The following is a 26,114-nucleotide window of genomic DNA, read 5'->3' on the forward strand; positions in this document are numbered from 1 at the left end:
CTATCCTCTAGCCCTAATTTTCTTTTTTAATAAAAAATCGATTAGTTTTTTTTATTCAAACATGCAAACATTCTGAAATGATTACTGACTTAAAAAAAATCATAATTGAAACTTTATGACAAAAAATGTGCCGCCCACTTAAAAATACTGCAGACTTTTAATGTTTTTTTTTACCAAAAAAGCCCTATATAGCGCTAACTCTTTCATTGCCATTGTTAGCGATTAGCTATAACCGTCAATGTTAGCCTACTTATTAAATAGTAGTTACAATATTAAGATGGTGGTTAATTTCATTCCCTAATTTGAGTATTGCAAAAAGAAATTAGCAATGAAATTAAAAACATTAAGATTTTTAGAGCTAATCTGGTTGTTTTGGCAGATAAAAAGAACTACAAAAGAGGATTTACTACACATTTGACCTTTGTTTTTGCATTAAAGTACAATCCTATTGAAATGCATTTGTTTTGTTTGAATGGTTGACTGACTCTTGAGTCTTTTGGATGGATTGAGTCATTTGTGATTCATCTCTTTTAGGCATCGCTACCCAATCAGACCTCCATTTGCTTCAAGGGAAGCCAAGGGGTAAGTCCTTTCACACCACCCACTGTAAACCCACTTAAAAATGCTCTAAGAATGTCCTCATCTTACTAGTACAGTAACAAAAAGAAGTGCACTTGGTCACTTATCAAAAAACAAGATCTCCTTTGCATTTCTGATTACATTCCACAACTATTTACTCATAAAAATGGCGCCGGGGGAGGGGTGAGTCAGGTTTAACAGTGGCGTCTTTTCCGAAACCGAATTGACGCGTTACTTGGGTTAGCCCCAAGCCTTGTATATGAGTTTGATTTATTTATTAAGGGACAGCACATAATAATGAACATATTCATGTTAATGAACATGTATATATGTAAATATGTAAGATTGTAGCCCAGAGCTAATTTATATCTTTTGTTACTTGTGTAGGTTGAAGCTAATTGATGACACACGTACACAAGTAGTACATTTTTACACTGTATTGTGTTCACAATTTTGTTGGTTTATTAGCCAAGCTTTAAGATGATTGGCCAAGAGTTTCAAAGACGGAATTTCATGTATGCTAATTGCTATTGAGTTCCAGGTATGACGAGAAAAGGTACTTTGGCTAATTTAGCACTCTATTTGAAGGGAACTACACAGTCACCTCTAGAGCCGGCCATTCACTGTTGTATTGGATTTTTTTGGTACAAAATCTTGCAGTGGGGGAGGAGCTATGTGAAGGAATATTTTGCATTCTTAACAGTATTGTCCAGTTTAAGCATTTGTGTTTTTTAAAAATAATTATTTATGTGACTATTTGGTTGCCGACAAAGTATTAAACTGAGTTTATCGGCGATTCCCGGGACAAATATACTCGTTAAGAAAGTTGGGTCAGTTGTGGCGGTCTAAAAGAAGTCCCCTTAATCCCGTCGAGAGCCGATTGGCCGGGCGAAAGTGACTTTGCCGTGTACACAAATAGAGCACATCAGCTAACGCGGGGTACGGGAAAATCCAAAGATGGGGGTACGCTACACCCCCAGGGCTGCTGGCCAGGTTACTGGGTCAGGCCTACGAATGGGGAGGCTTTGTTTGGGGAAATGGGGGGGGAACGGTAGGCCAACCCCCCCCAAGAGCCGCTATGTCGTAACTACTGGCGAGCGACGGAATTGGTCCTTGTGAAGAAATATGGCCTTAATAAAAGTGCCCCGAGACGTGGCGTGTTTGACTTTGTCCACGCCGCCATGTCGGGAAAGCGAATTTGAAGTGCGCTTGAATCATTTAAGAGGATTTGGCGATACTATCGCAACGTCCGCATTACATATTCAAATTGCTTTGAGGAATTCAAGTACGAGACTCCTCTACTCTCAGCCGGGTATTAATGAGGGAGCGGCGCCCATTGGCGGGGGAGGCGGGATTAAGTCGGTGTGTTGGGGGAGGTTGTCGGCGAGTTGGCGTATGATGGACTAACAGCATTTTCTGTATCTCTTGAAGGCTTTTTTACATTATCAATGACAGCCTGTTTTTTTAGGAGTTCTGGAAACTGGGACTAAAAACCAAAAAACTCAAAATACAGTGTTCCCTCGGTCATCGCGGTTAATGGGGACCGGGACCATCCGCGATAAGTGAATTTCAGCGAAGTAGGGATTCCCCTTCAAAAATGCTTACCGTATTTTCACGACTATAAGGCGCACCGCATTATACGGCGCACCTTCAATGAATGACATTTTTTTCCATATATAAGGCGCACTGTATTATAAGGCGCACTGTCTATTTTGGAGCAAATTTAAGACTTTTAAGTGCGCCTTATAGTGGTGAAAATACGGTCATAGCTATTGACTTCCAGGTATGAAGCACTCACTACTTCACAGTCACCTCTAGAGCCGGCCATTGTTGATGTTTTGGATTTTTTTTTGTATGAAATCTTGCAGTGGGGGAGGAGCTATATGATGGAAGATTTTGTAAACTAAGATGGCATCTGCATATTTAACAGTATTGTTTCAGTTCAGGCCTTTGTGTTTTTTTAATATCCGACAGTGGTGGTTTTTGGTTCTCTGTTTTTTTCCCATATATAAGGCGCACTGGATTATAAGAGGCACTGTCTATTTTCGAGAAAATTTAAGACTTTTAAGTGCGCCTTATAGTCGTGAATATACGGGAATTGGAATTTAATTCAAAAAAATAGTTTATTATTATTATTTTTTTAAGTCAACTTGATGGCCGCCATTCTAAATACTTTGGACGTCCAAGAGTTTTAATTTCCTTTTTTTCATTAAATCCGCCATCCGCGAGACTGACATTTTGCCGCTTGCCGGTCTTTGAGGAAAAATTGGTGACGAAGCTAAATCCGAGAAGTCACGCCGCCAAACTGGCACGGCGGCTTGTGGGAAAAGCGAAACAGCACGGGGATGTGAAATTCCTCGCCATGGGAACGCGAGGCCGCTTGGAATATATTCCTTAATCCCCCGCGATCATTTCAAAGTCCACAATTTCCTTTCAAAGACGGAGCTCTTGACTTTGATTTCGTTCTAATTGCATCAGGTTGATTTTCCTCGCCATCGATCGGCCCGCCGGCGACCTTTCATCCCGAAACGGAGATGTTGTTATTGTTCCGGTTCCAATGGTGAGAAGGAAGCCGCCCTAAAAAAACCCTCTGAAATTTGGGCCTCTGAAAACCACGGAATCCTGGTTTGATGCCAAAAAAGCCATCGGGAGAATTCCTCCGTTTTTTTCCGAGGAAGCGTGACATGCCGTGGCGAGGACAAAGATTAAAGGCGGAAAATGTCGGGAACTTTTCAGCCAATCTTTTCACAATATTAAATTTGATTGGGCGATGTATAGTTTCCTAAATGATTGTCGACATTCAATATTATTGTCAAAAAAAAGCAATTCAACCACTATTACTGAGATACCATAGCCTAATAAACCACCCATATAAATATTTACTGTTAAATAAGACGTATATTGAATGTATAATATGAAATTTGTGGAAAAAGCCACCGCCATTTTGGTTCTATGCAACTTTGAAGCCATCAAAAAGTGCTCACTTGATCCAAAATGGCACTAACATGTCATCTTGGCTTACAAAAATAGCAAATTTGAAGCCTATTAATTTATTCTAGCATATCATCTAAACCACCGGTGTCAAAGTAGCGGCCCGGGGGCCAAATCTGGCCCACCGCATCATATTGTGTGGCCCGGGAAAGTAAATCATGGGTGCCGACTTTCTGTTTTAGGATCAAATTAAAATTGATTATAGATGTATATTAAATTTCCTGATTTTCCCCCTTTTAAATCAATAATTTTAATTTTTTATTCATTTTTTCTGTGTATTTAGTTCAAAAAACATTTTGTTAAATCTAAAAATATATTAAAAAAATCAAAAAAAAATTGTTTTATATCTATAAAAAAACGGAATATTCAAGGCTTTTAATCCAGTTCTTTTAATCCATTTATATATAAAAAAAAATCTCAATATTATATCTAAAATAGTCCGGCCCACATGAAATCAAGTTGACGTTAACTACTAACCCGAGTCCGACACCCTTGATCTAAACTATCGCAGAGTAACTGCAGACATCTGCAGACATCTGCATTTGTCAAACAGTGCTTTTATTTTGAAATGTTCACCTTACGCATTACGCTCACTAACTAACCGTTAACTTTATCCACGCTACAAAACAGTTTTCCTCACACACAGTGTCAATTATATATTTTTTCAAATTCCCATCATTTCCATATAACATAAACCAAAGCCTTTTCACATTTGAAATAAAGTCAAACCAAGCCTAAACAAATTCTGCATGTTTACCATCAACTTTAAAAAAAAACCAAAAAGAACGCCCTACAAAGATTACGATAAAATCCACGTTCCCGACAATCACCGCTAGCCCCGCCCTCTTGATTATCGTGCCATTTCACTATGGAGGGCCTCAACTGGTAAGACCCCATAACCCCCAAACTGCCGCTTTGCTTTGGTTTGCTGAACACGACAAATGAGTCTTTTGCCAGCGTGCACTTGTCATTTTCTTCTCCCCCCTTTTTTCCGGCTTGAAGCTAATCGGAATAACAATTGTAGGAATGCGTTTTTTCTTTTTTTTTTTTTTTGGGAGTCGGACCGACGAGAGGCAGAGTTGTCGCACACTCGCTTGCACATGTTCCTGAAAGGGCACACGTCGATCTATTCTTCCAGATGTGTTAAGCCTTGCTTTTTCTCGTCTTTCTTTCCACTTGCTGTGTTTTGGGAAGTTAGTTTGAAGGGATTCTGCGGCCAAAAGAACGACTTTATTTTAGACAGCCCCGTCTGTCATTATTGTGGCCGAAAGTTTTGAAGAAGGTTTTTTTTTTTGTGTGTTTTTGAGCGACGCCAGGGTGACTGGGACATGGTTTAATTCTCATAAGGGCTGTCAGTTGAGAATTGTGAGAACAGAAAAACTATGAATTTTTGGAGTAAGAAGTACAGAAAGAACAAAGATGGCGGACTTGGAAACTAATGAAATACGATAGTTATTCGAGGTTCAAGAATTGTTTGATTCCGCAAAAATAATCTACTTTTTTGGGCATTTTTATTTTATGGAATGAAAATGGATGGCAACAAATGTTAATGAAAAAAAATATTTACTGTATTTTTGTACTATAAGACTGTAATGAATAAATATATACAAAAAATATTTGATTAAGGTGCTAAATAGCATTTTAAATATATATAAGTTTATTGTTTCATTCATTTTCTGAATCAGGTGTGAAATAATATTTATAGTAATAAAAAAAAATCAAATTTCCTTCTGTTTTTCATTAAAAAATGTCTTAAACGATTTATTTTAATGAAAAAAAATTATCTTCCCTAAAAAATTTGAAGAGATTTTGTGCATTCATTAAACCCATATTAATTTTTTTTAAACATTCCTTTATATTTTTATGAATAAAACAAGTTTTTTTTAAATTCCCTTTTGTGTTTTTCATAAAGAAATGTCTTAAAACGATTTATTTTAATTTTAAAAAATGTAGTTTTATCTTCCATCTAATTTTTTTTTTAATCACAAATGTAAAAAAGCACTTTAAATTAGTAAAAAAAATACCTTATTTTTTGCCATTGACAATAGCAGACGTCTCCATCCATTCCACTGCATGCGATTGGTCATCTTTCATATCCATTGACATTTCAAGACATCCAATCCATTTCAAGGTCCGAACCGCCATTAAAACACTGTCAACAACAACAAACAAGTTAAATCAGGGTTAATCGTAAACAAATTCTGATTCCATGGCAGTTAGGAAACCCCTGAGCACCCCCACCATACTTGTTTTTGTTTCATTTTTCAACCTTCTGACCCAAAGACAAGAACCCGCACAGCCCTTGTCATTTCCCACAATCCCACGAACCACTTGGACGGACAGGGTTATACTTTGCCGGCCACGCGAAAAGCTGGCAAGCTTCTCTAACCAGTTACAGATTGTACAATGCTGGGAATTTTTATTTTGCTCCAACCGGATTAACTGGGAAACGCCGGGTAGACTTTGGGAAAATCCCAAACATGCACTTGTAATGCAGGAATGTGGAGGCAACGGCAACAAATCCCCTGTTTGTGTCATTCTATTGTCTATCAGCGGCATGGAAAAAAAATACAGGACTTGTTTATAAATATTAGTAATCATAGGGATATAATGTAATATATTTCTGAAAGATATTTTTGGATAAAGCTGTTTTTGTTCAATGGGAGGACCTAAAAAGTTGCTGCTACATTTTAGGCCATCTGTGTTCAATGTTGTTTATCCTCGTTAGCCAATCACAGGACGCCTAGAGACAAATAAGTTGATATTTAGAGTTTTTGATGAGCCAAAAATTCATATTTTGGAATGGGAGAAAGTGAAACTGGCTTGAGCTGAAATTCAAACTTGCGGTTATTTATGGTTTTTAATAATGTATATATGAACCGTATTTTCAGGACTATAAGACGCACTTAAAAGTCTGATATTATCTCCAAAATACACAGGGCGCCTTATAATCCAGTGTGCTTTATATCTGGAAAAAAAATTAAAAATTAAAATGTGTCATTTGTTGAGGGTGCGCCTTATAATGCAGTGCGCCTTATAGTCGTGGAAATACGGTAGTTATTTATTTTATAAATGCGGGACTCGTTATATGATGGTCTCATTGTTAAATGAGAAATGTAAATGGGGGAGGTCTAAACAAGCTTATGCTTTGCCCTACATTTGAGGGGTGGGGGTCTTTACTATTGTTTTTGTATGAGTTTGATTTATTTAATAAGGGTCAGCGCATATTAATGAACACATTTAGACAGTATCCCCTCGATTAGTGCAACTTCACTTACCCTGAATTTACTTCTTTGCATTTTTTTTCTGCTATTAATTATTATTTTTAAATGTGAAAATCCACAACGAGGGGGGGGGGGGTGACCCTACTTTGCAATTTATCGCAGTCATGTCTGGTCTACATTAACCGTGATATCCGTAGTATTAATGTATTCATGTTAATGAACATGTACATTTAAATATGTATCATTGTAGCCGAGGGCTAATTTCCATCTTTAGTCCCTTGTGTAGGTTAAAGATAAACGATGACACATACAGACACGTAGCACAGTTTTAAACAGTGTTGTGATGGCAATTTTGTTGGTCTAACAACCAGGCTTTAAGATGATTGGTTCAGAGACGAGAGTTCACGTATGCTAATTGCGATTGAGTTCCAGGTACGAAGAAAAAAGTGCCTGAATACATTCTTTTTGAATGGAACTACACAGTCACCTCTAGAGCCAGCAGCTCTTGTTGATTTCTTTGTATTTTTTGGTACAAAATCTTGTAGAGGAGGAGGAGCTTTGTTTTGGAAGATTTTGTTAACTAAGGTGGCTTTTGGATATTTAACAGTATCGTTGCAGTTCAGGCATTTCTGTTTTTTGTTGTTGTTGTTGTTGTATTTATGATTTTAATTGGGTTTAGGGTGAAGTTGCTTTAACTAGAGAATTTTATAATTTTACCCTCCATTTGAATTAGTCGTCTCCTTCACCTACAGTGTAGAGAGGGTGCAGTATGGGGGGTTTATGGTATGCGTTGAGCTTGACAGATTAGCCCCTGCTTCCTGGAGAAAGACTGATTCTGCTTGGCATAACAAGCCATTACCTTGGGGGATGCTCGACAGTTGCCCATCCTCATATCCTCACACGACTGGAGCCGTTGCACCCCCCACATGTCTATGCTTTTTTTTTTTTTTCCCTTTCCTGGTTGGTTCTACCAACCCCCTTCACTGAATAGATCCTCAAGCAGTGGACCCAGCACATCACAATCAGTGAAATGAAAAGCTCGAATAGAAAAAAAAATGTTTCTTTCAATTGAGTCATTATGTAGGAATCCAAGACGCTCTTGTCAAAGTCTCAAGGTATTTATGACAGTGGTGAAATCAGTCTCATACATGCTTGTGCAGATGAGAGATTGGAAAAACCGGTTCATGAATTGACAATTCAATGACAATCCATTTGCTTCCTTTCTTTGTATCGTATTACTTTGTATTAGGGGGGGCTAACAGCACATCATATTTTATTCACAACTAAAATTTTGTTCTTTATGACGGAAATAACAGTTACTATTGATAGGGGAAAAAGGGATAGAGCTATATTTATACACATACATATATATATATATATATATATATATATATATATATATATATATATATATATATATATATATATATATATATATATATATATATATATATATATATATATATATATATATATATATATATATATATATATATATATATATATATATATATATATATATATATATATATATATATATATATATATATATATATATATATATATATATATATATATATATATATATATATATATATATATATATATATATATATATATATATATATATATATACATATTTTTATATACATATACATATATACATATACTTATATACTTATACATATACATATACATATATACTTATGTACATATACATATAGATATACTTATATACATATACTGATGTACATATACATACATATATATATACATATATACATATACTTATATACATATATACATATACATATATACTTATGTACATATACATATAGATATACTTATATACATATATACATATACTGATGTACATATACATACATATATATACATATATACATATACTTATATACATATATACATGTATACATATATATACTTATATACTTATATACATATATACATATATACTTATATACTTATATACTTATATACTTATATACTTATATACTTATATACTTATATACTTATATACTTATATACTTATATACTTATATACTTATATACTTATATACTTATATACTTATATACTTATATACTTATATACTTATATACTTATATACTTATATACTTATATACTTATATACTTATATACTTATATACATATATACATATATACTTATATACATATATACATATATATATATACATATACACATACATATACATATACTGATATACATATACACACACATATATATATATATATATATTTTTGTAATTTTTTTTTTTTTTTATTATTATTTTTTCAATCAATCTGTGATCTTAAAAAGCAACAAAATCAGGTGGAAATGAAGTGTCTCTAAGCACAACAACTCATTCCCAGTGTGGAACATTCCTAAAGGAGGACTCTTTGGACCCATCCCCTCATAGACTGGCTTAACTGGAAGCACCCCCCCCCCCCCCCCAATCTCCACACCCACACTCTAACCCCCAAAAAATCCCTCCCTTTACCCCCTTAACAACACACAGCCACACGTCCCCGCTGTTCATGAATAATCCAGTCGAGCCGACGGGCCGTGGCACTCGGCACGGTGGGGGGAAGAGGCTAGAACAAAAGACGGGCTGGCGTGGCCGAGTAGGCTCCGATCACAAGACAATGGCGACTAGTGTGAGTACAGACTGGGGGCAAGAGGCAGGCAGAAGAAGACTTGACAGCAAATCACAAATCCCCAGCGAGAATCTCCACGCCAAAAAAGCAGAGCCTTGCCTGCCAAGGCACGCTCTCAAAAAAGAACAACTATCTCATTTCTCCCCGCAGATGTTTTGCCCGAGCACAAGACGGAGGGGAAAATAGATCCCTTTAGTAAAAGAACTCTACTTAACCCCATCAAAGATGAGACATTTTTAATGTGCATGGCATTTTAACTCTTTGGCTTCTACTGACCGTAATGTTGTGCCACGTCGGGGGAAAAAAAAAATCTGTCACGGCATGGGGCATTTTTTTTAATCACCATATAATCCATTTTTAGCTATTTATGAAACTGGTCTGCCGGGAATGTTCAAAATAAACAAATAGTGCTGCAACTTAAAACTATCCAGTTTAAACAGAAGCATACTGTTTTGCTCAAATGTAAAGATAACCTAATTATGTATTAATATTTGCTAGTACAGTTTTTCCTCGATTTTCGTAAATTAACTTATCGCAAAAAAGGTAGATTTTTCTGTAAAATATTTTTTTTAAATAGGGTGAGTGGCAAAAAGGAGCAGTTAAAGTTTGAGTTTGATTAATTTAATAAGGGTCAGCCCATATTAATGAACAATTATTCAGTATTCCCTCAATTATCGCAACTTAACTTCACAATTTTTTTCTGCTATTAATTATTATTATTTATACTTACCATGTGAAAATCCACATTGAAACTCATAAGCGGCAGCCATTCTTGCTACTACAACTCAGCATTGAAAAAAAAGGTAGATATAATAGGGGTGACCCTACTTTACTATTTCCGATTATCTCAGCATTAACCGCGATATTGGAGGGATTACTGTAATTATTTTGACCTTAAAGACTGTTGATTATTAATCCTCTAAAGCCCAAACCACTTAAAAAATGACCGCAAATTAAATTCTTAAAAACCTGAGCCTTTAATGCCCCACCCGAGGAAAAAAAGGCTAAAAACCTTGGTTTAGTATGTTATAGTATGTATATATTCATTTATTCATCTTCCGGACTGCAACTAGCGATAAACTCATTACGAAACCACCTGATTGGACGGCCAGGGAGTTAAAAACACACATTTATATATAAAAAAAATATATACCGTATTTTCACGACTATAAGGCGCACTGTATTATAAGGCGCACTGTCTATTTTGGAAAATTAAAATTGCGCCTTATAGTCGTGATAATACGGTAATTGCTATTGACTTCCAGGTATGAAGCACTCACTCACTACACAGTCACCTCTAGAGCCAGCCATTGTTGATGTTTTGGATTTTTTTTGGTATCAAATCTTGCAGTGGGGGAGGAGCTACATGATGGAACATTTTGTAAACTAAGATGGCATCTGCATATTTAACAGTATTGTTTCAGTTCATGCGTTTGTGTTTTTTAATATCCGACAGTGGTGGTTTATCGTTTTTGGTTTTCTGTTTTTGTCCATATATAAGGCGCACTGGATTATAAGGCGCACTTTTTATTTTGGAGAAAATTTAAGACTTTTAAATGCGCCTTATAGTCGTGAAAATACGGTGTATATATAAAAATAAAAAAAACATTAATGCCAGTGCTCTTTGTCCTCGTCAAATGCTAAGACCGCCCCCCTTCTCCCCTACCGAGAATTTCAGTTCCAGTCCAGTTCACACCTTACAACGGCTTGAAAGTATTTGACATCTCCAAACACAGAGCGTGCCCGGAGGAGCAGATGTGGCCGGGTCGGGTCGAGACCACAGAGGCAGTTAGTGTATCCGCCTCCTTGCGTGAAGGGGGACCCCGGGGGGGGCACTGACACCATAGTAGTTTGGCCAAACTGATGCCCCCCCCCCCCCCCCCCCCCCCTCCACCCCTCTCGAACCAACGGCCAAACTTGCCAAACAAGCTCAACAGTCGCTGGCTTTTGCGACACGTGCCCGTGCCGCTCAATTATATGAAATTGCTTGGTGTTCATAATATACTGTGATGTTGCTAATACCCCATTAAGCCTTTCTCTAAGCAATTAATCATCAGATTAAATTTGCACACTTGTAATTAGGACACAGCGGAGAATAAGCCGTTTAATGAATTCTTTCCCTCGTACAGGGCCCCGGACAAATATGTCTGTTTTGCACATTTTCTGTGACTCAATTCAGCTCGTTTAATAGTGAAATTAATGTTCGTTGTCCATTAGATTTGAGATTAGATTACCGTATTTTCACGACTATAAGGCGCACATAAAAGACTCATTTGGAGAATTGTTCAATTCGGACACAGAAAAAGAGGACTTTGATGGATTTGTGGGTGATGATGACGTGAGTACATTGTAAAATGGCTAAATTAAGTACAATGGAACTCAATTTTGCTTCCATTGCCTTTTCAAAAACGTGTTTTTAGCACCTGGGTGTAGCATGCATGTTTAAGATTGTGTATTTCTGCCATGTCTGGCTGTGTTTAAAAAAAAACGGTGCGTCTTTTGTGTGTTTAAAATACAGGAATAGCACTCGTTACTGACACTGCGGCTAAAAATACGATGCGCCGTATAGTCGTGAAAATACAGTAGATTTGATCCTTTTAGACTTAGCTAGCAATATTAGACCGCTACAATTTGGTGGTGGTCATTAATATACGTAAGTGCACTTGTTGGGTATTCGGATTCAGTTTGATAATACCAGTTTACTGAAAGCTCACTTTTCGCTCACATTCAAACTGTTCCAGTATTTAAAGGTGATAAAGATGTGGTAGAAAATAGAGTCATTTCCTAAAACCTTGTGGTTTTTGTCATGTTGTTTTTATGAGCCTTTAGTTTATCTATTCTACATTGTTCACATTACCGGAATAGATTCATTTTAGAATTGGAGTCACATGGAAGGTACTTACCAAAAGCCAAAGGGCATCTGAGGAGAAGTTGAATTCCCTCCTCTTTTGTGACCTTTGCACCTTTAAAAAAGAAAGAAAGAAGAAAAACTTGAATCTTGCACTATTCTATCTTTAGGGAGGCAAATTTGCAGATTTTAGTGACTCTTAAATCCATCAGAAATTGTGTTTCATCGGGGCGGGTGGCCTGATCAAAAAGGCCGCTTTGAGTAAATGAGCCATGATAATTGTACGCTTCAAAACTGGCTTAAAGATGCGGAAGTTGTAAAGTTCACAGATTTGTGTCAGTACAACACGCTAATGTCCTGGAATGGCCAAATGACAACATTGCTGGTACCATTTCAAGTCCTCTGTTCATTTTTTTTGGTCCACATCTGATGTGAAATAGTGTTCGATTGTTACTTTGGCAGGTGAAGAAACACTTGAGGACTTTTCGGCTTCAAAGCTGTGACATTCAACCTTATAATTGTTCAGAGTCCAGCAGGGTGCTTATGTAACTTACTCGTTGGGCTTATGTAACTTACCATCTAACTGTTTCTAACATATCCCACAGTGATACAAAATGTCACCCAGTAGAACGCTACACACAGCATTTGGAATCATATTTAATAAGGCATTTGGGATTTCTTTTCATGAACAGATTGGATTCGAATCTGATTTTAAATTTGCGCGTTTATATATCTTTTTTTTTTTACATAAAATTTTTGTGAATTCTAAATTTGATACATTTTTATGAATAAAACAACATTTGCAAATTAATAGAAGAACTACACTGGCTATGGTAAGCACACAATAATACTCTATTCATTAATTTATTTTCTGAACCATTTTATCATCGCTATGGTCGCGGGGGGTGCTGGAGCCCAATTCTAGCTGGCTTTGGACACCCTGAATTGGTGGCCAGCCAATCGCAGGGCACGAGGATACGCACACACTTATACCTAGAAGCAAATTTAGAGTGTCCAATCAGGCTACCATGTATGTTTTTTTAATGTGGGAGGAAACCGGAGTACCCAGAGAAAACCCACGCAGGCCCAGGGAGAACATGCAAACTCCACACAGGTGGACAAACTTGGATTTGAACCCAGATCCTCCACTGTGAGGCCGACGTGCTAACCACTCGCGCCGCCAAGCCGCCAATTACGTCTAAAAATAAATGTAATAAATATAAAAGGGGAAAAACTCAGATTTCCACAAAAAAACTTTGCGTTTGGAGCCACCAACCCTGCAGAAAAGGGTTAAAGTTGTGATCCAAATATAAACCACATTGGCGTTCTCCTTCAGGATTTTGCCACTGGGGACTTAAGGGGTTAAATGACATATGGTTATGAAGCTTGAGAGGGAAGCTGTGGATAAAACGGGGGCGACCTCGAAACTGTCTGACCTGAGTGACATCGATTAGAATGAGAATGGGAAGTGTGCACGGTGGCGTAGAGCCCATGGATGTGGGGGTGCCTCGAACCGTTGTGGGCGGGTGGGGGTGGATTTTGGGGTTTAAACTTGATGCGTTATTGCCATACCCATTGAGGATTTTCCCATCTTCCGACTTGTTGCTCGTAATAGCGCTATCTCTCCGGGGGCGCCGTATCCCGAGGACAAATCCCGTCCATCCGTCTTTTGCTTCTATGCATTTGTGTGCTTTAATGGCTCTTAATTAGCCCGAATCCCAGCGCGGAACAGAAATAGGTCAGAATTAATGGTCAGCTGTGTGTCTCCGGTGTCGGCCGCCTTGCTTTTTTTTTTGAGTTTTGTGTTGACATGGCTGGTGAAGTGGAGGGTGTTGGGGGTAGGGTGAATGGCATGCGTTGGGTTTCACAAGAAGGGGGGCAGTGGGGAGTCACTCATTGGTTGGCCCCCCTCAGAAAAAAATGCTTATGGCTTTGCTGCATGACTGGGCATTTGTGACAGTCCTGCCGTCCTGCCTGCCTAGCGCCACATCTGCCAGGGGGCACGGAGTACTGAGCCGGTCAGCTTATAATCAATCACTTACGAGCGATGGCCACGCAGGCGGCCTGACATTTGTTATCCTTGAGTCAGCGGTTAAAATAAAAAATAAAAAAACGCCGGCAATATTTAGCCCTCAGGTGGTTTGGGCTGTGACATCGAGCAGTCATTCAAAAGGGGATGCGACAAAGAAGGAGGTGGCGGGGAGGGGGGGGGGGGGGGGGGGGGGTAATACAGGGGGCTAGACATCGCTTAGCCTAATTTCACACTGCTGTATAAAAGATGGATGATAATTATCAGGGGTTTTCAGAATGTGGGGCATTCTATCGACAAATATGCTTCGTTTGGAGGTTCTAAGATAAGGGGTGTCGGACTCGGGTTGGTTTGCGGGCCGTTTTAGATATAATATTTTGATTTTTTTTTATTAAATGGATTTAAAGAACTGGATTAAAAGCCCTGAATATTAAGTTTTTTATAGATCTAAAACAATGTTTATTTTAGCTTTTTTTATATATATTTTTAGATTTTTAAAAATGATTTTTGAACTAAAAACATAAAAAAATGTTTATTTTAGCTTTTTTTAAATATATTTTTCGATTTTTAAAAATGATTTTTGAACTAAAAACATAAAAAAATTGATTAAAAATGACAATTATTGATTTAAAAAGAGGAAAATCGGGAAATTTAATATACATCTATACTCTTCATTTTAATTTGATTCTAAAACAGAAAGTCGACACTCATTTACTTCCCCGGGCCGCACAAAATGATCTGGCGGGCCAGATTTGGCCCCCGGGCCATCGCTTTGACACCTGTGCTCCAAAACGACCGCGGGCGGCACAGCACGTCGTCTTGTAAAAAACATATTACGTGTTGGGTAATGGCTTTTTCTCAGTTGAACTTTTCTTTTACAGGAAGTAGGTTTCGGGGTCATTTTATGTAATATCCCTATCATGGATATCTTCCGCCGGGCCGGCTTGTTTGTTGTCATGGAAACGTGGACAGAATATCAGACGAGCTTGGAAAAAAAATGTCTGCCGTTGTTTGGTTTTGCCTTTCAGGCAAGCTCTTGGCGTTAATGGCAACAGGTCAGTAACCTTGACCTGGGAGGTTTTACGACGACGCTAGGATTACAGATGATTTAGCCAGTGTGAAAAAAAACACAGCTAACGACTCAGGACGAGGACAAATAAATTAGTGGAGTTAATCCAGTGTTTTTCCGCACTCCAATGACTTTGAATAAGAGCAGGCAGGCTACATCTGGGATTGATCAAACGCACTTATTTCAAAACAAAATGGCCATGCCAGTGTGTTCTGGAGACTTTGGGGTACGACCACACTGGAAAATTAAAGCAGCAGATAAATATATAATGTTTTACCATTGAAGAGCTATTTTTTTTAATAACATTTTTTTGTTTTTTCTTACAGTACATCAAGATCCCGACTTCAGACTCACCTGATGGATTCCGGGTCTTCTCTTTCTACCTGTCCTGTGACAGCAAAGAGAAACCTCAATCCAGTTTTGACTGCATTCATCAGTTTGTTTCAGGGTAAGTAATCCCAGTCCAAAGTAGTCTGCAAGTTCTTTTTTTTTAACCTAAAACACACAATACAAACAGTTTTAATTATAGTAGTAGTAGTTTACTTTAAGTCTCAGTTTGACAAAACAAACTATGGAAAAAAAATTGGATGACATGGAAACAGAAGTCCAGTTTACCTAAAATTTGGAGTTGACTTCACTAGTACATATACGTGTCAATTTATAATTTTTTTTTTTGGTTTATGACAGAGAAGGCAAAGACCAGCTGGAAGGCCAAGGCAGCATCCAGGACAAGATCACAGTTTGCGCCACAGATGATTCCTATCAGGCAACGCGTGAACGCATGTCCCAAGTGGAGAAGGACATCTGGAGTCGTTCTGCTATCGAGATCAAACCGGGACCCAGTAAGTTGTAATTTTTTTGGAAGAAGGTCCTCGACTGATCACGTGATGGCAAATCAGACCAAAACTTGTTTTTTTAAAGATTGGAATTGAGGGAAAGAGGACGGAATTGAGTGGGAAAGATCGGGATAGAGTGATAAAGATCGGAATTGAGTGATAAAGATCGGAATTGAGGGGAAAAAGATCGGAATTGAGTGAAAAAGATCGGAATAGAGTGAAAAAGATCGGAATTGAATAATAAAAAGATCGGAATAGAGTGAAAAAAGATCGGAATTGAGTGAAAAAGATCGGAATTGAGTGAAAAAGATCGGAATTGAGTGAAAAAGATCGGAATTGAGTGAAAAAGATCAGAATTGAGTGAAAAAATCGGAATTGAATAAAAAAAGATCGGAAGTGTGGAAAAGATCGGAATTGAGTGAAAAAAGATCGGAATTAAGTGAAAAAAGATCGAAATTGAGTGAAAAAGATCGGAATTGTATAAAAAAAAGATCGGAATAGTGTGGAAAAGATCGTAATTGAGTGAAAAAAGATAGTAATAGAGTGAAAAAGATCAACAAATTACTAAATTATCGTCAAAACCTTAAAATGTGTTGACTCAAACTCCAAAATATGTGATCGGAACAATTCTACTTTTTAGACAACGCTACATAGATGGGATTCATTTCTCAAATTACCATTGCAACTCAAGTAGTACTTAATGGAAAATAGTACTATCAAATAAGGTGTCATAAAAGTGGATATTTCTAGAAATGCTATTAAATCCAACTAATGCTTCCAAGTATTCCATTGTGGAAATATTAATTACCACATGGTTAGAACCTATCACCTCGTTGATCAAAATTTTACTTGAATTTTAAACAGACCGCTCATCCAGCCTACGCCAAATACACTTTAGCATAACTCCCGCCGAGTCTCCCACTGCTGGGAAATTGTCGAAAAATGTCATTTAAGTCCCCCAGATTTAATCCGCCTGATGAAATATTTGGAACTTGCAAGTATCTTCCAAGAAGAAGCATTAATTAAGTGAAGAGAATCTGGGAAGTGAAACAGAGATCATCCTTTTAGCTGAAAAGCATAATATATAATAAATGACGCCATGCTGCGTGGAGCGTGCCTGTAGCACAATGTCGGCTAATTGCGTTACAAGCAAGCTGTTGGAAGCTCTTCCTGTGCATAAAATCTAATGCTTTTTGTAGGAGTGAGACATCCGAGTTGGCACTTTAATGTCCACATAAAGACTTCATTGTATGTCTTTGATGCAGTGACACATTAGACCCTTGCTGTTGACACATTTATAACGGGGTAAAATTGATATAAAAAGGGACAGATGATTGGTATTAATAGCTAGTACTTCCATAACAATGTATTGTACATTGTTATGGAAATATACCAGCTATGTTTACTAAATATGAGAATATTAGCGATGCATTTGACACTCATTTACCACATTGACAGGGCCAGGCGTCCAATTCATTTTGACTGAGAGGGTTGGCGTTAAATCATCACAATGAAAAATTAGCATTTATAGTCCTTTTCCCTGGATTAGGCAGATTGGACATGCCTATTTTGAGAAAAATTGATTGTAGAAAAGCCTATAAATAGATATGAAGTGTTGATAAGCCCGCCAGGTTTATAAAGGACACAGTAATACTGTGTGTGTGGGGGATTTTGAATGTTGTTCACCATATTGTTGGTGTTCATTAATTTAAAAAAAATAGATTATTAACATTTTATCCATTAAGAATTTTAATTGTTCCAAAAAATGAATAAAAAGTTAAAATTGAGTCCTGGTGTCCACAATATATTATATTTTGCGTCATGAACGTCGTCATAATGTTAAAATTGTGGCTTAGTTGACCTAATATCTGATGTCAATGTATGTGGACAGCAGGACGTTATTTTTTAGCAAAAATATTGTAGTCACTTACCCTAGAAAGAGTTCAGTGCCATAATTGAGCTAGTATTTATCTCATAGAAAGCCTTAAGGCCAAAACAAAATTTTTTCCCCTTTTCTGCAAACAGCTGCAGAAGCTGGCCTATTGCTGACGGTAGTTATCATATCTTGACATTTTTCACATGTAACCGCTAAGGAACCATAAATAAACCTTCCAGTTACGCAATGTGAAAAACACCTGATGGAATCTTAACCAAATTTAAGAAAAGAACTAGTTTGACATTTAATAATGGTTTCAAAAGTTCCTTTTAAAGATTTTTTACACCCTGTAAAAGCCTTGTCCCTTCGATTGTACCATTGGCTCTACAACCTATAGCAACCTCCAAAGTATGGCTTAAAGTTGTAATGAGATTATGGACCGTAGATATCTATAAGCAGTGACAGGCCGGGTCCAGCTGAATTAGTGGCGTAAGAGGAAGAAAGGCCCTCTGTTTGCTTGCTTTAACTTTCCATGCGCTCTATTTACCCAGCAGTGGACTTCTGCTACTCTGACCCTGTTGTAGCAAGACTTGCTTTCAATACGTGTTCTCAAGCAGGTTTTAGAGATGGCAAAGAACGTGCAAAGTATTAAATTAGAAGTGTATTTCATCCTGTATTCGGGAAAATTCTTGGTTGACAAGAAGACATTGTAGACCTAGTTTAAAAAAAACTGGAGTATAATGCAGCCATACCTTAAAGTACTCTTAAATAAAAATGTCAAGTACTACATAAGTAATAGGTGACAAAGCCACCGCCATTTTGGTTCTCTGCAACTTCGAAGCCATCAAAAAGTGCTCACTTGATCCAAAATGGCACCAACATGTCATTTTGTCTTATAAAGATAGCAAATTTGAAGCCTATTTATTTATTCTATCTAGCATATCATCTAAACCACTGGTGTCAAAGTGGCGGCTCGGGGCCAAATCTGGCCCGTCGCGTCATACTGTGTGGCCCGGGAAAGTAAATCATGATTGCTGACTTTCTGTTTTAGGATCAAATTATAATGAAGAGTATAGATATATTAAATTTCCTGATTTTCCCCCTTTTAAATAAAAAATTGTCATTTTTTTATCGATTTTTTCAGTTTTTTTTAGTTTAAAATTCATTTTATTTATCGATTTTTTTCAGTTTTTTTAGTTTAAAATTCATTTTTTTAATCTAAAAATATATTTAAAAAAAAAAAAAAAACATTGTTTTAGATCTATAAAAAACTGAATATTCAGGGCTTTTAATCCATTTATACATAAAAAAAATCTAAATATTATATCTAAAATGGTCCGGCCCACATGAAATCAAGTTGCCTTAAAGCTACATGCCTGAAAAGATCCGCAGAAAACTGTCAGTCCAGGACTGTCTCTTTCTCAGTTCTTACCACACTTGCGGTTCTGTAATCCATTCAGGATCACCTAACTCAGCCCAAACAGCCTCAAGTTTCGCAAATAATCTATTGAGACTTGACTGTGCGTGCCTTTGTTTTGATATCAGGTAAATGCGTAAAGGTCCAGAGGAAGCCGGGTCTAGTTTCGGGCTCAGATAGCAGCAACAAGCACTCCCCCAGCAATAAGAGGAGCCTAGTTCCCAACCCTGTGGCACAACGGCCCTTGAGGGACCGCATCATCCATCTCCTGGCCTTAAAACATTATAGGAAACCCGAGTTGCTGTTGTGGTTGGAGAGAGAACGAGCTGGTCCCAAAGACAAGGCTGACCTGACCTCGGTACTGGATGAGGTGAGGCAGACGTCAAACTTAAGTAGTCAAGATACGAGAAGCAACTATGCAAGTGCTATTTCTTCTAAAATAACTTCAAGTAATTGACAACAATGAGTCTGTTTTGTCTATTTTAAGCATTACGCAGTATTTACAACATTGCAATCATCGCCTGAAAAACAGTGTCTCATTACCCCTGTGGTTAAATTAACATTTCTTGAGGAAAGATTGTATTCTGACATATGTTAGGTGGGGTGAGGTGTCTTAAGCTAACTTCTAAGTGTTTCCAGGAATGAAATTATGGTTACATTTGTATCCGCAGGGTTTTTTTGGCAGGCGTGGTTGCTTTTGCTTTTCAGACATTTTGACAAAATGTCTTCTTTTGTTTTATTAATACCAGGAAGTGTTTTTGTTGTTGTTGTTGTTGTTGTCTCAGGTTGGCAAGCTAAGCCTGAAAGACAATAGCTATTCCCTGAAGGATGAGCTTTACAAACATGTCCAGAGAGACTGGCCTGGTTATCTGGAGGAGGAAAAGCAACTCATTCACAGGCTTCTGATCAGGTGGGCTTTGGGAGGGTTACACACTTTTAAAGGATTCTGCTTATTTTAAAGTGCTTTAATTCATTTTTTTTACTGCTTTGGGTCAATGAAAAAATATATACATGGATGTGTATGTTACAATTGAGGTTATTTAGGCTTCGATATTGACATTTAATATAGAAATGTGGTCCGCCCGACTGAAATTGTGATTTAGGTAATAATTTCCTGTCTGTGTATGTAAAAAAACTACAGAATTATGTGTTGTGAATTTTTGATTTGTGTTGGAGATAAGACAAGAACATGAAAGGGAGTATTAGCAAACTTGCTAGGAAGGAAATTGAGGAGGCGATGAAGTCTTGGGGTAATGAGGTTAAAGGTTACATTGGTCATATAAATAGTCTCGCAATTCTTTGACAAGGCGTCAAATTATGTAACTAAAATCTTCAGGTTACTTGGTTTAATGATGAGAGAAATTTTAATACAAAAAGGGAATGTACGTTTCACCAATTATGGCGGTGCTTTGAATTTGGCTGCTTAGCCCACTGAATATTATAGTATTTTTTTTAATTACCGTATTTTCACGACTATAAGGCGCACTGTATATTTTGGAGAAAATTTAAGACTTTTAAGTGCGCCTTATAGTGGTGAAAATACGGTAATTGCTATTGACTTCCAGGTATGAAGCACTCACTCACTACACAGTCACCTCTAGAGCCAGCCATTGTTGATGTTTTGGATTTTTTTTGTATAAAATCTTGCAGTGGGGGAGGAGCTATATGATGGAAGATTTTGTAAACTAAGATGGCATCTGCATATTTAACAGTAGTGTTTCAGTTCAGGCGTTTGTGTTTTTTTAATATCCGACAGTGGTGGTTTTTCGTTGTTGGGTTTCTGTTTTTTCCCCATATATAAGGCGCACTGGATCATAAGGCGCACTGTCTATTTTGGAGAAAATTTAAGACTTTTAAGTGCGCCTTATAGTCGTGAAAATACGGTAACTTTTTTAACTTCTTGCTTGGCATTATCATCACTTTTACAGAGTTTAGCATGCATTGCTAAGGTTGAACCTATTTAGAGTGTTAAACCAAAATTGCTTGGAATGTTTCTGTATACATTCTTCTTAACCACTTAAAACACAATAGAGACTTAGTCAACTCGGGCTTCCAAAACAAATGGAATAATAATCATAGTCAAGGTTGTGAGGTTACTTCCTAAAAATTAAAAAAAAGTTTTACTCTCATCTCGGTTCTATTTGACCTTAGCGAGTCATTGCAGTTGAAAACACGTACGACGGAATCCATTTTGACAGTAATAGCATTGATAGGAAAAGGCCACGGAAGGGGTGCTGTGATCTTGCAGAAAGGGGGAGCATCTAAATGACTCCGTCTCTCCGCTGATGAATCTCCTAATAGACACATCAAAGTGGAAGAAAATATCCCTTGTACTTGTTTGCCAAATGGCATTAGCATAGAAGGCTGAGTGAGGGCAGCCAGCCTGAGCTTTACAGGGTATACTTTTTTTTTTCTCCCTTCATGTGCCTGCCAGTAAACATGTGTGCCATGTGCTTCCAAAGCTTTCAGGATAATTACACCACGCTACCACACACACAAACACGCACTTTTTTTAACCCCTGCAAAGAACAGAAAAAAACCCAAATACAATTGAAAAACCGTATTTTCCGGATTATAAGTCGCAGTTAATTTTATTGTTTTATAGACTTGTGCTCTGGTGCGACTTATGTGTGAAATTATTAACACATTATTATATCATTTTACAGGTTATTTTCACACTAAATCGCAAAATGGCGCTCTATGCCTATGTTGAAAATTTCAACATAACCGGTAATTTATAAAAACAATTTAGAACGTTAGTATACCGTACACTTATTCAGCCTGTTGTTATCTATTTTATTTTAATTTTAAATTGTCTTTCAAGATGACGTATGTTTTTGGTGCTGGATTATATCAAATACATTTCCGACAAAAAATGCGACTTGTACTCCATTGCGACTTATAGATATTTTTCTCTTCTTAATTGTGCATTTTTTGACTCGTGCGACTTATACTCAGGTGCGCCTTATAGTCCAGAAAATACCGTAATTAAAACAAACTCCAAAAAAAACGACAAAAGTGTGATGATGCAAATGCAATCATTTTTGAAAGATCATGCAGAAGAGCAGGATGATTAAACTACTTGTTGCCGGGGGCGTTGTTATGCGACGGGAACTGTAAGGAGTAGATTAAAGGAAGCAGTGGTTCGGTCCAGCAGGGGTTCCAACATCTGCTTCTATTGTTAAGCTGTATTTGGGCTGTGTGCTGTCGTTTTGCCCATCTCATGGCCTGGGACGTATCACGAGTGGCGCCACAAAAATGACATTCCGCATCTATCGTTTTTTTTATTCTTCTAAATTCAAAACTAGCCTATGTCGGGAACTTCAATGGTGAAATACGTAGTTTTTGTTTTTCCTTTTCCGTCAATATTAGAGGAATACGAAAAAGTACACAGACCTAAGCGCCACATTTGTCAAGTATCTTGTTTAAATGAATGAATGTGAATTTTCTTGTTTAGTTGCGAGCGTTCAAGTAATGGTGTTGTTGTGTTCTTCTTCTTGTCTACAGGAAGCTTCAGCCACTCCATACTAATAGCCAGTTGAAAAGTCCCCAAAGCAACCAATCATCCCACAAAACTCCCGGAGATTCTCCCTCCCAACTCAGTCCTGCAAAGACATTCTCTGCGGTAATTGTTGAAATACTTTGGATTCCATCTGTTTTTTTAAGGCAATACGCAGTTTCAATAAGGTGATCTCAACAACAACCATAAACCTACTTCATTCAACTCTAATACGTTATTAGAATTAAATGAGGACTTTGAACATTTTTTGTATCTGCGATTGTGCAGTTGAAAATGGAATACTTTTACAATACAATACATGCAATCAGACAAAATATCTTGCTGATAGGGTATACATGTTTTTGCCATCATTAACACTTTCTGTAAAAATGTCAGCCCTAATTATAATACTTTTTTGACGGAACTGTGTGTGAGAAATAAGGCCATCTGATAGCAACAAATACAAAAAAAAAACTTTCAGATATGATTTAAGCTGATTTCTCCCAAGTAGCCTAGCGTAATTGCATCGTCAAACTTGGCGTTTTTTTAATTACCGTATTTCTGGACTATAAGTCGCACCTGAGTATAGGTCGCACCCGAGTATAAGTCACAACAGCCAAAAGATGCATAATTAAGAAGGAAAAAACATACAAGTCGCATTGAAGTATAAGTCTTGATGTTTCTGCAAATATCCAAATTGTACCGTTCTTTTCCGCAGAAACGTTCCTTGCTTATGGACCAACCCCACTGTCACACCCCCAAAAAACAGAGACTAACAGACCACTGCGTCCCACAGCAATCCCCGTCCCACGGAGACTACAGCTCCAACAACGTTGACAAAAGCAACCCTAACCCTCTTCCGCCATGTCCCAACGGTCTGCACTCGCCACACAAACTGAGCATATCGTCAAGGACTACGACTCCCAAAGCGGAACGGCCGGAGCCGACATCCAAGGCACTAACCCCCAAGGCCTCGCACATGGACGGGCCGCTTTGCACTGACCAACAACTTCCCAACGGTCAACACAAAAAGAAAAAACCTAAAAGGCACAAAGAGAAAGAACGGGAGCGCTTAAAACCGGAGTGGATGGAAACCAGCCCAGATTCCAAGAAGAACCAAGACCCTCTTAAAGGTAACATCGCAGAGCCTGATAATATTTTCATGTTCGTAAGGCATCTTAACAAGTCCCCAGTCGCTAGTCTGTTGATGATTGACCACGAAACAGCTGCGTGACCTACGGTCCAGCGAGCCAGCGGGCGGCGTTGCCTCCGACTCGCGGGTTCTGACGTCATGGACGGATCGTGTTTCCTCTATCGGAAGCTACGTTGAACGCTCCTAACAGGCTTTTCTGTGACATTTGACTTAGCACAATGGTTATCGGCCTAACGCACTTGTGTCAAAGTGGCGGCCCGGGGGCCAAATCTGGCCCACCGCATGACTTTTTATGGGCCGGGAAAGTAAATCATGAGTGCCAACTTTATGTTTTAGGATCAAATTAAAATGAAGAGTATAGATATATATTAAATTTCCTGATTTTCCCCCTTTTAAATCAATAATTGGAATTTTTAAATCATTTTTTTTCGTTTTTAGTTCAAAAATAATGTTGTAATATCTAAAAATAGATATAAAAAAGCTAAAATAAACATTGTTTTAGATCTATATAAAAACTGAATATTCAGGGATTTGAACCCACTTCTTTTAATCCATTTATTAAAAAAAATGTATCTAAAATTGACGTTATGGCGACCCGCGAACCAACCCGAGTCTGACACCCTTATCCCAACAGCTCTCCCTTGTGTGCTTCTTCTTAGGGGAGAAAACACCCGTCAGAAGCACAAAAGAAGACTTGCCGGACTATTTATTGTGAGTTTTCAACATTTCTTCTAGCAATCAGGTCGACCCACTATTTCCATAACTTGATATCAATATCAGCTGTGGTTAGTTGGCCTTGCTTTAACAGCGCTCCAATCAAATCACAACGCGATGAAACAGCCTTGGCCAATCGTCCAAAAATTTTTTTTCTGAAGACAAAACTGATCTTTTGCATTTTTACCCAATCTGTTCAACTCATCACACTGCAATAGTCCTGAAACCACTATCTTACGGCGCCACCTAATGGATTTTTCGTGGAAAGCAACTTCTTCATACTTCTCCCATACCTCTCAACTTATGTTTTTCCTTAATTTATACGTTTTTTTACCATTTCAAATTATGTACGTCATTTAACAACTTTGCAATGGATTTTCTAAACATATACTTTTTTGGGGGGTAAAACCGATCTGGTTTTACCCATTTCTACTCTAATCTGGATCAGCTCGGTCACTTGTAGCAGACAAAAACGTCATCGTCAACTGCTAATAAGTTTTAAGTATGATATGCGCTTTATTACTATATAAATATAGCGTGTCAGCAAGAAATGTACCCAGACACTCACTCGATATCTACAGAATCTTGAATTTAGTGCATACTGATTGGGCACTCTATCTACTGTGCGCCTTATGTGAGTAAATATGAAATTAGATTAGATTAGATAACTTTATTCATAGAGTATTGGGGAAATTTCATTGTCACAGTAGCAAGAGGGTAAGAATACAGACACAGCAAAAGACATTTTAGACATAAATACACAGATAATAAATAAGTAAGTTAATAAATAGTGTATAAATATATGCCAAGTTCCATTTGTATGGTTTTTAATTGCTTAATAATTGCAATCAGCAATAGTATGTTTTACTTTCCATTTTTTTTTCTTCTTCCAGGAAATACAGCTCAATTACAGCACTGGAACAACGTGAGCAATACAAAAACGACTTCTGTTCAGAGTACGACGAATACAGAGCTCTTCACGACCGCATTGGAAGCATCACGGAGATGTTTGTTCAGTTAGGCTCAAAGATCAACACGCTCTCACCGGGAACACAAGAGTACAAGGTATTTCCGGAACCCACCGGTTCAATCCGGTTCCAGTTCTTGTGAAAACACAACCCTACCAGTGCCACTATTCACTTTCTTATGATATTTTGCAGTTAATGGAGGAGCAAATACTACAAAAGTACCGCAAGTATAAGAAG

At 37.6% G+C, this 26,114-nt stretch overlaps 2 protein-coding genes across 2 annotated transcripts in view; one reads left to right on the forward strand and one right to left on the reverse strand.

Moving 5' to 3' along the window:
• Positions 1 to 12,424, reverse strand: part of fkbp16 (FKBP prolyl isomerase 16) — a 36,525-nt gene extending 24,101 nt beyond the window's left edge. The window contains exons 1-2 of the mRNA XM_077710308.1: positions 12,372 to 12,424; positions 5,595 to 5,722 (exon numbers count right to left, since the gene is read on the reverse strand). The gene's annotated coding sequence lies outside the window, so the exon portion shown is untranslated. The remainder of the gene's footprint in view (positions 1 to 5,594; positions 5,723 to 12,371) is intronic.
• The window catches only part of LOC144183136 (RNA polymerase II elongation factor ELL2), a 33,432-nt gene that overhangs the window by 3,998 nt on the left and 3,320 nt on the right, over positions 1 to 26,114 (forward strand). Inside the window, exons 2-11 of the mRNA XM_077710307.1 lie at positions 535 to 582; positions 15,741 to 15,862; positions 16,102 to 16,256; positions 19,672 to 19,913; positions 20,329 to 20,453; positions 23,051 to 23,168; positions 23,761 to 24,175; positions 24,855 to 24,906; positions 25,803 to 25,974; positions 26,070 to 26,114. Coding sequence (XP_077566433.1) covers positions 535 to 582; positions 15,741 to 15,862; positions 16,102 to 16,256; positions 19,672 to 19,913; positions 20,329 to 20,453; positions 23,051 to 23,168; positions 23,761 to 24,175; positions 24,855 to 24,906; positions 25,803 to 25,974; positions 26,070 to 26,114 — 1,494 coding nt within the window. The remainder of the gene's footprint in view (positions 1 to 534; positions 583 to 15,740; positions 15,863 to 16,101; positions 16,257 to 19,671; positions 19,914 to 20,328; positions 20,454 to 23,050; positions 23,169 to 23,760; positions 24,176 to 24,854; positions 24,907 to 25,802; positions 25,975 to 26,069) is intronic.

The sequence above is a fragment of the Stigmatopora nigra genome, chromosome 2, assembly GCF_051989575.1.
Source record: "Stigmatopora nigra isolate UIUO_SnigA chromosome 2, RoL_Snig_1.1, whole genome shotgun sequence".
Classification (NCBI taxonomy): Eukaryota; Metazoa; Chordata; class Actinopteri; order Syngnathiformes; family Syngnathidae; genus Stigmatopora; species Stigmatopora nigra.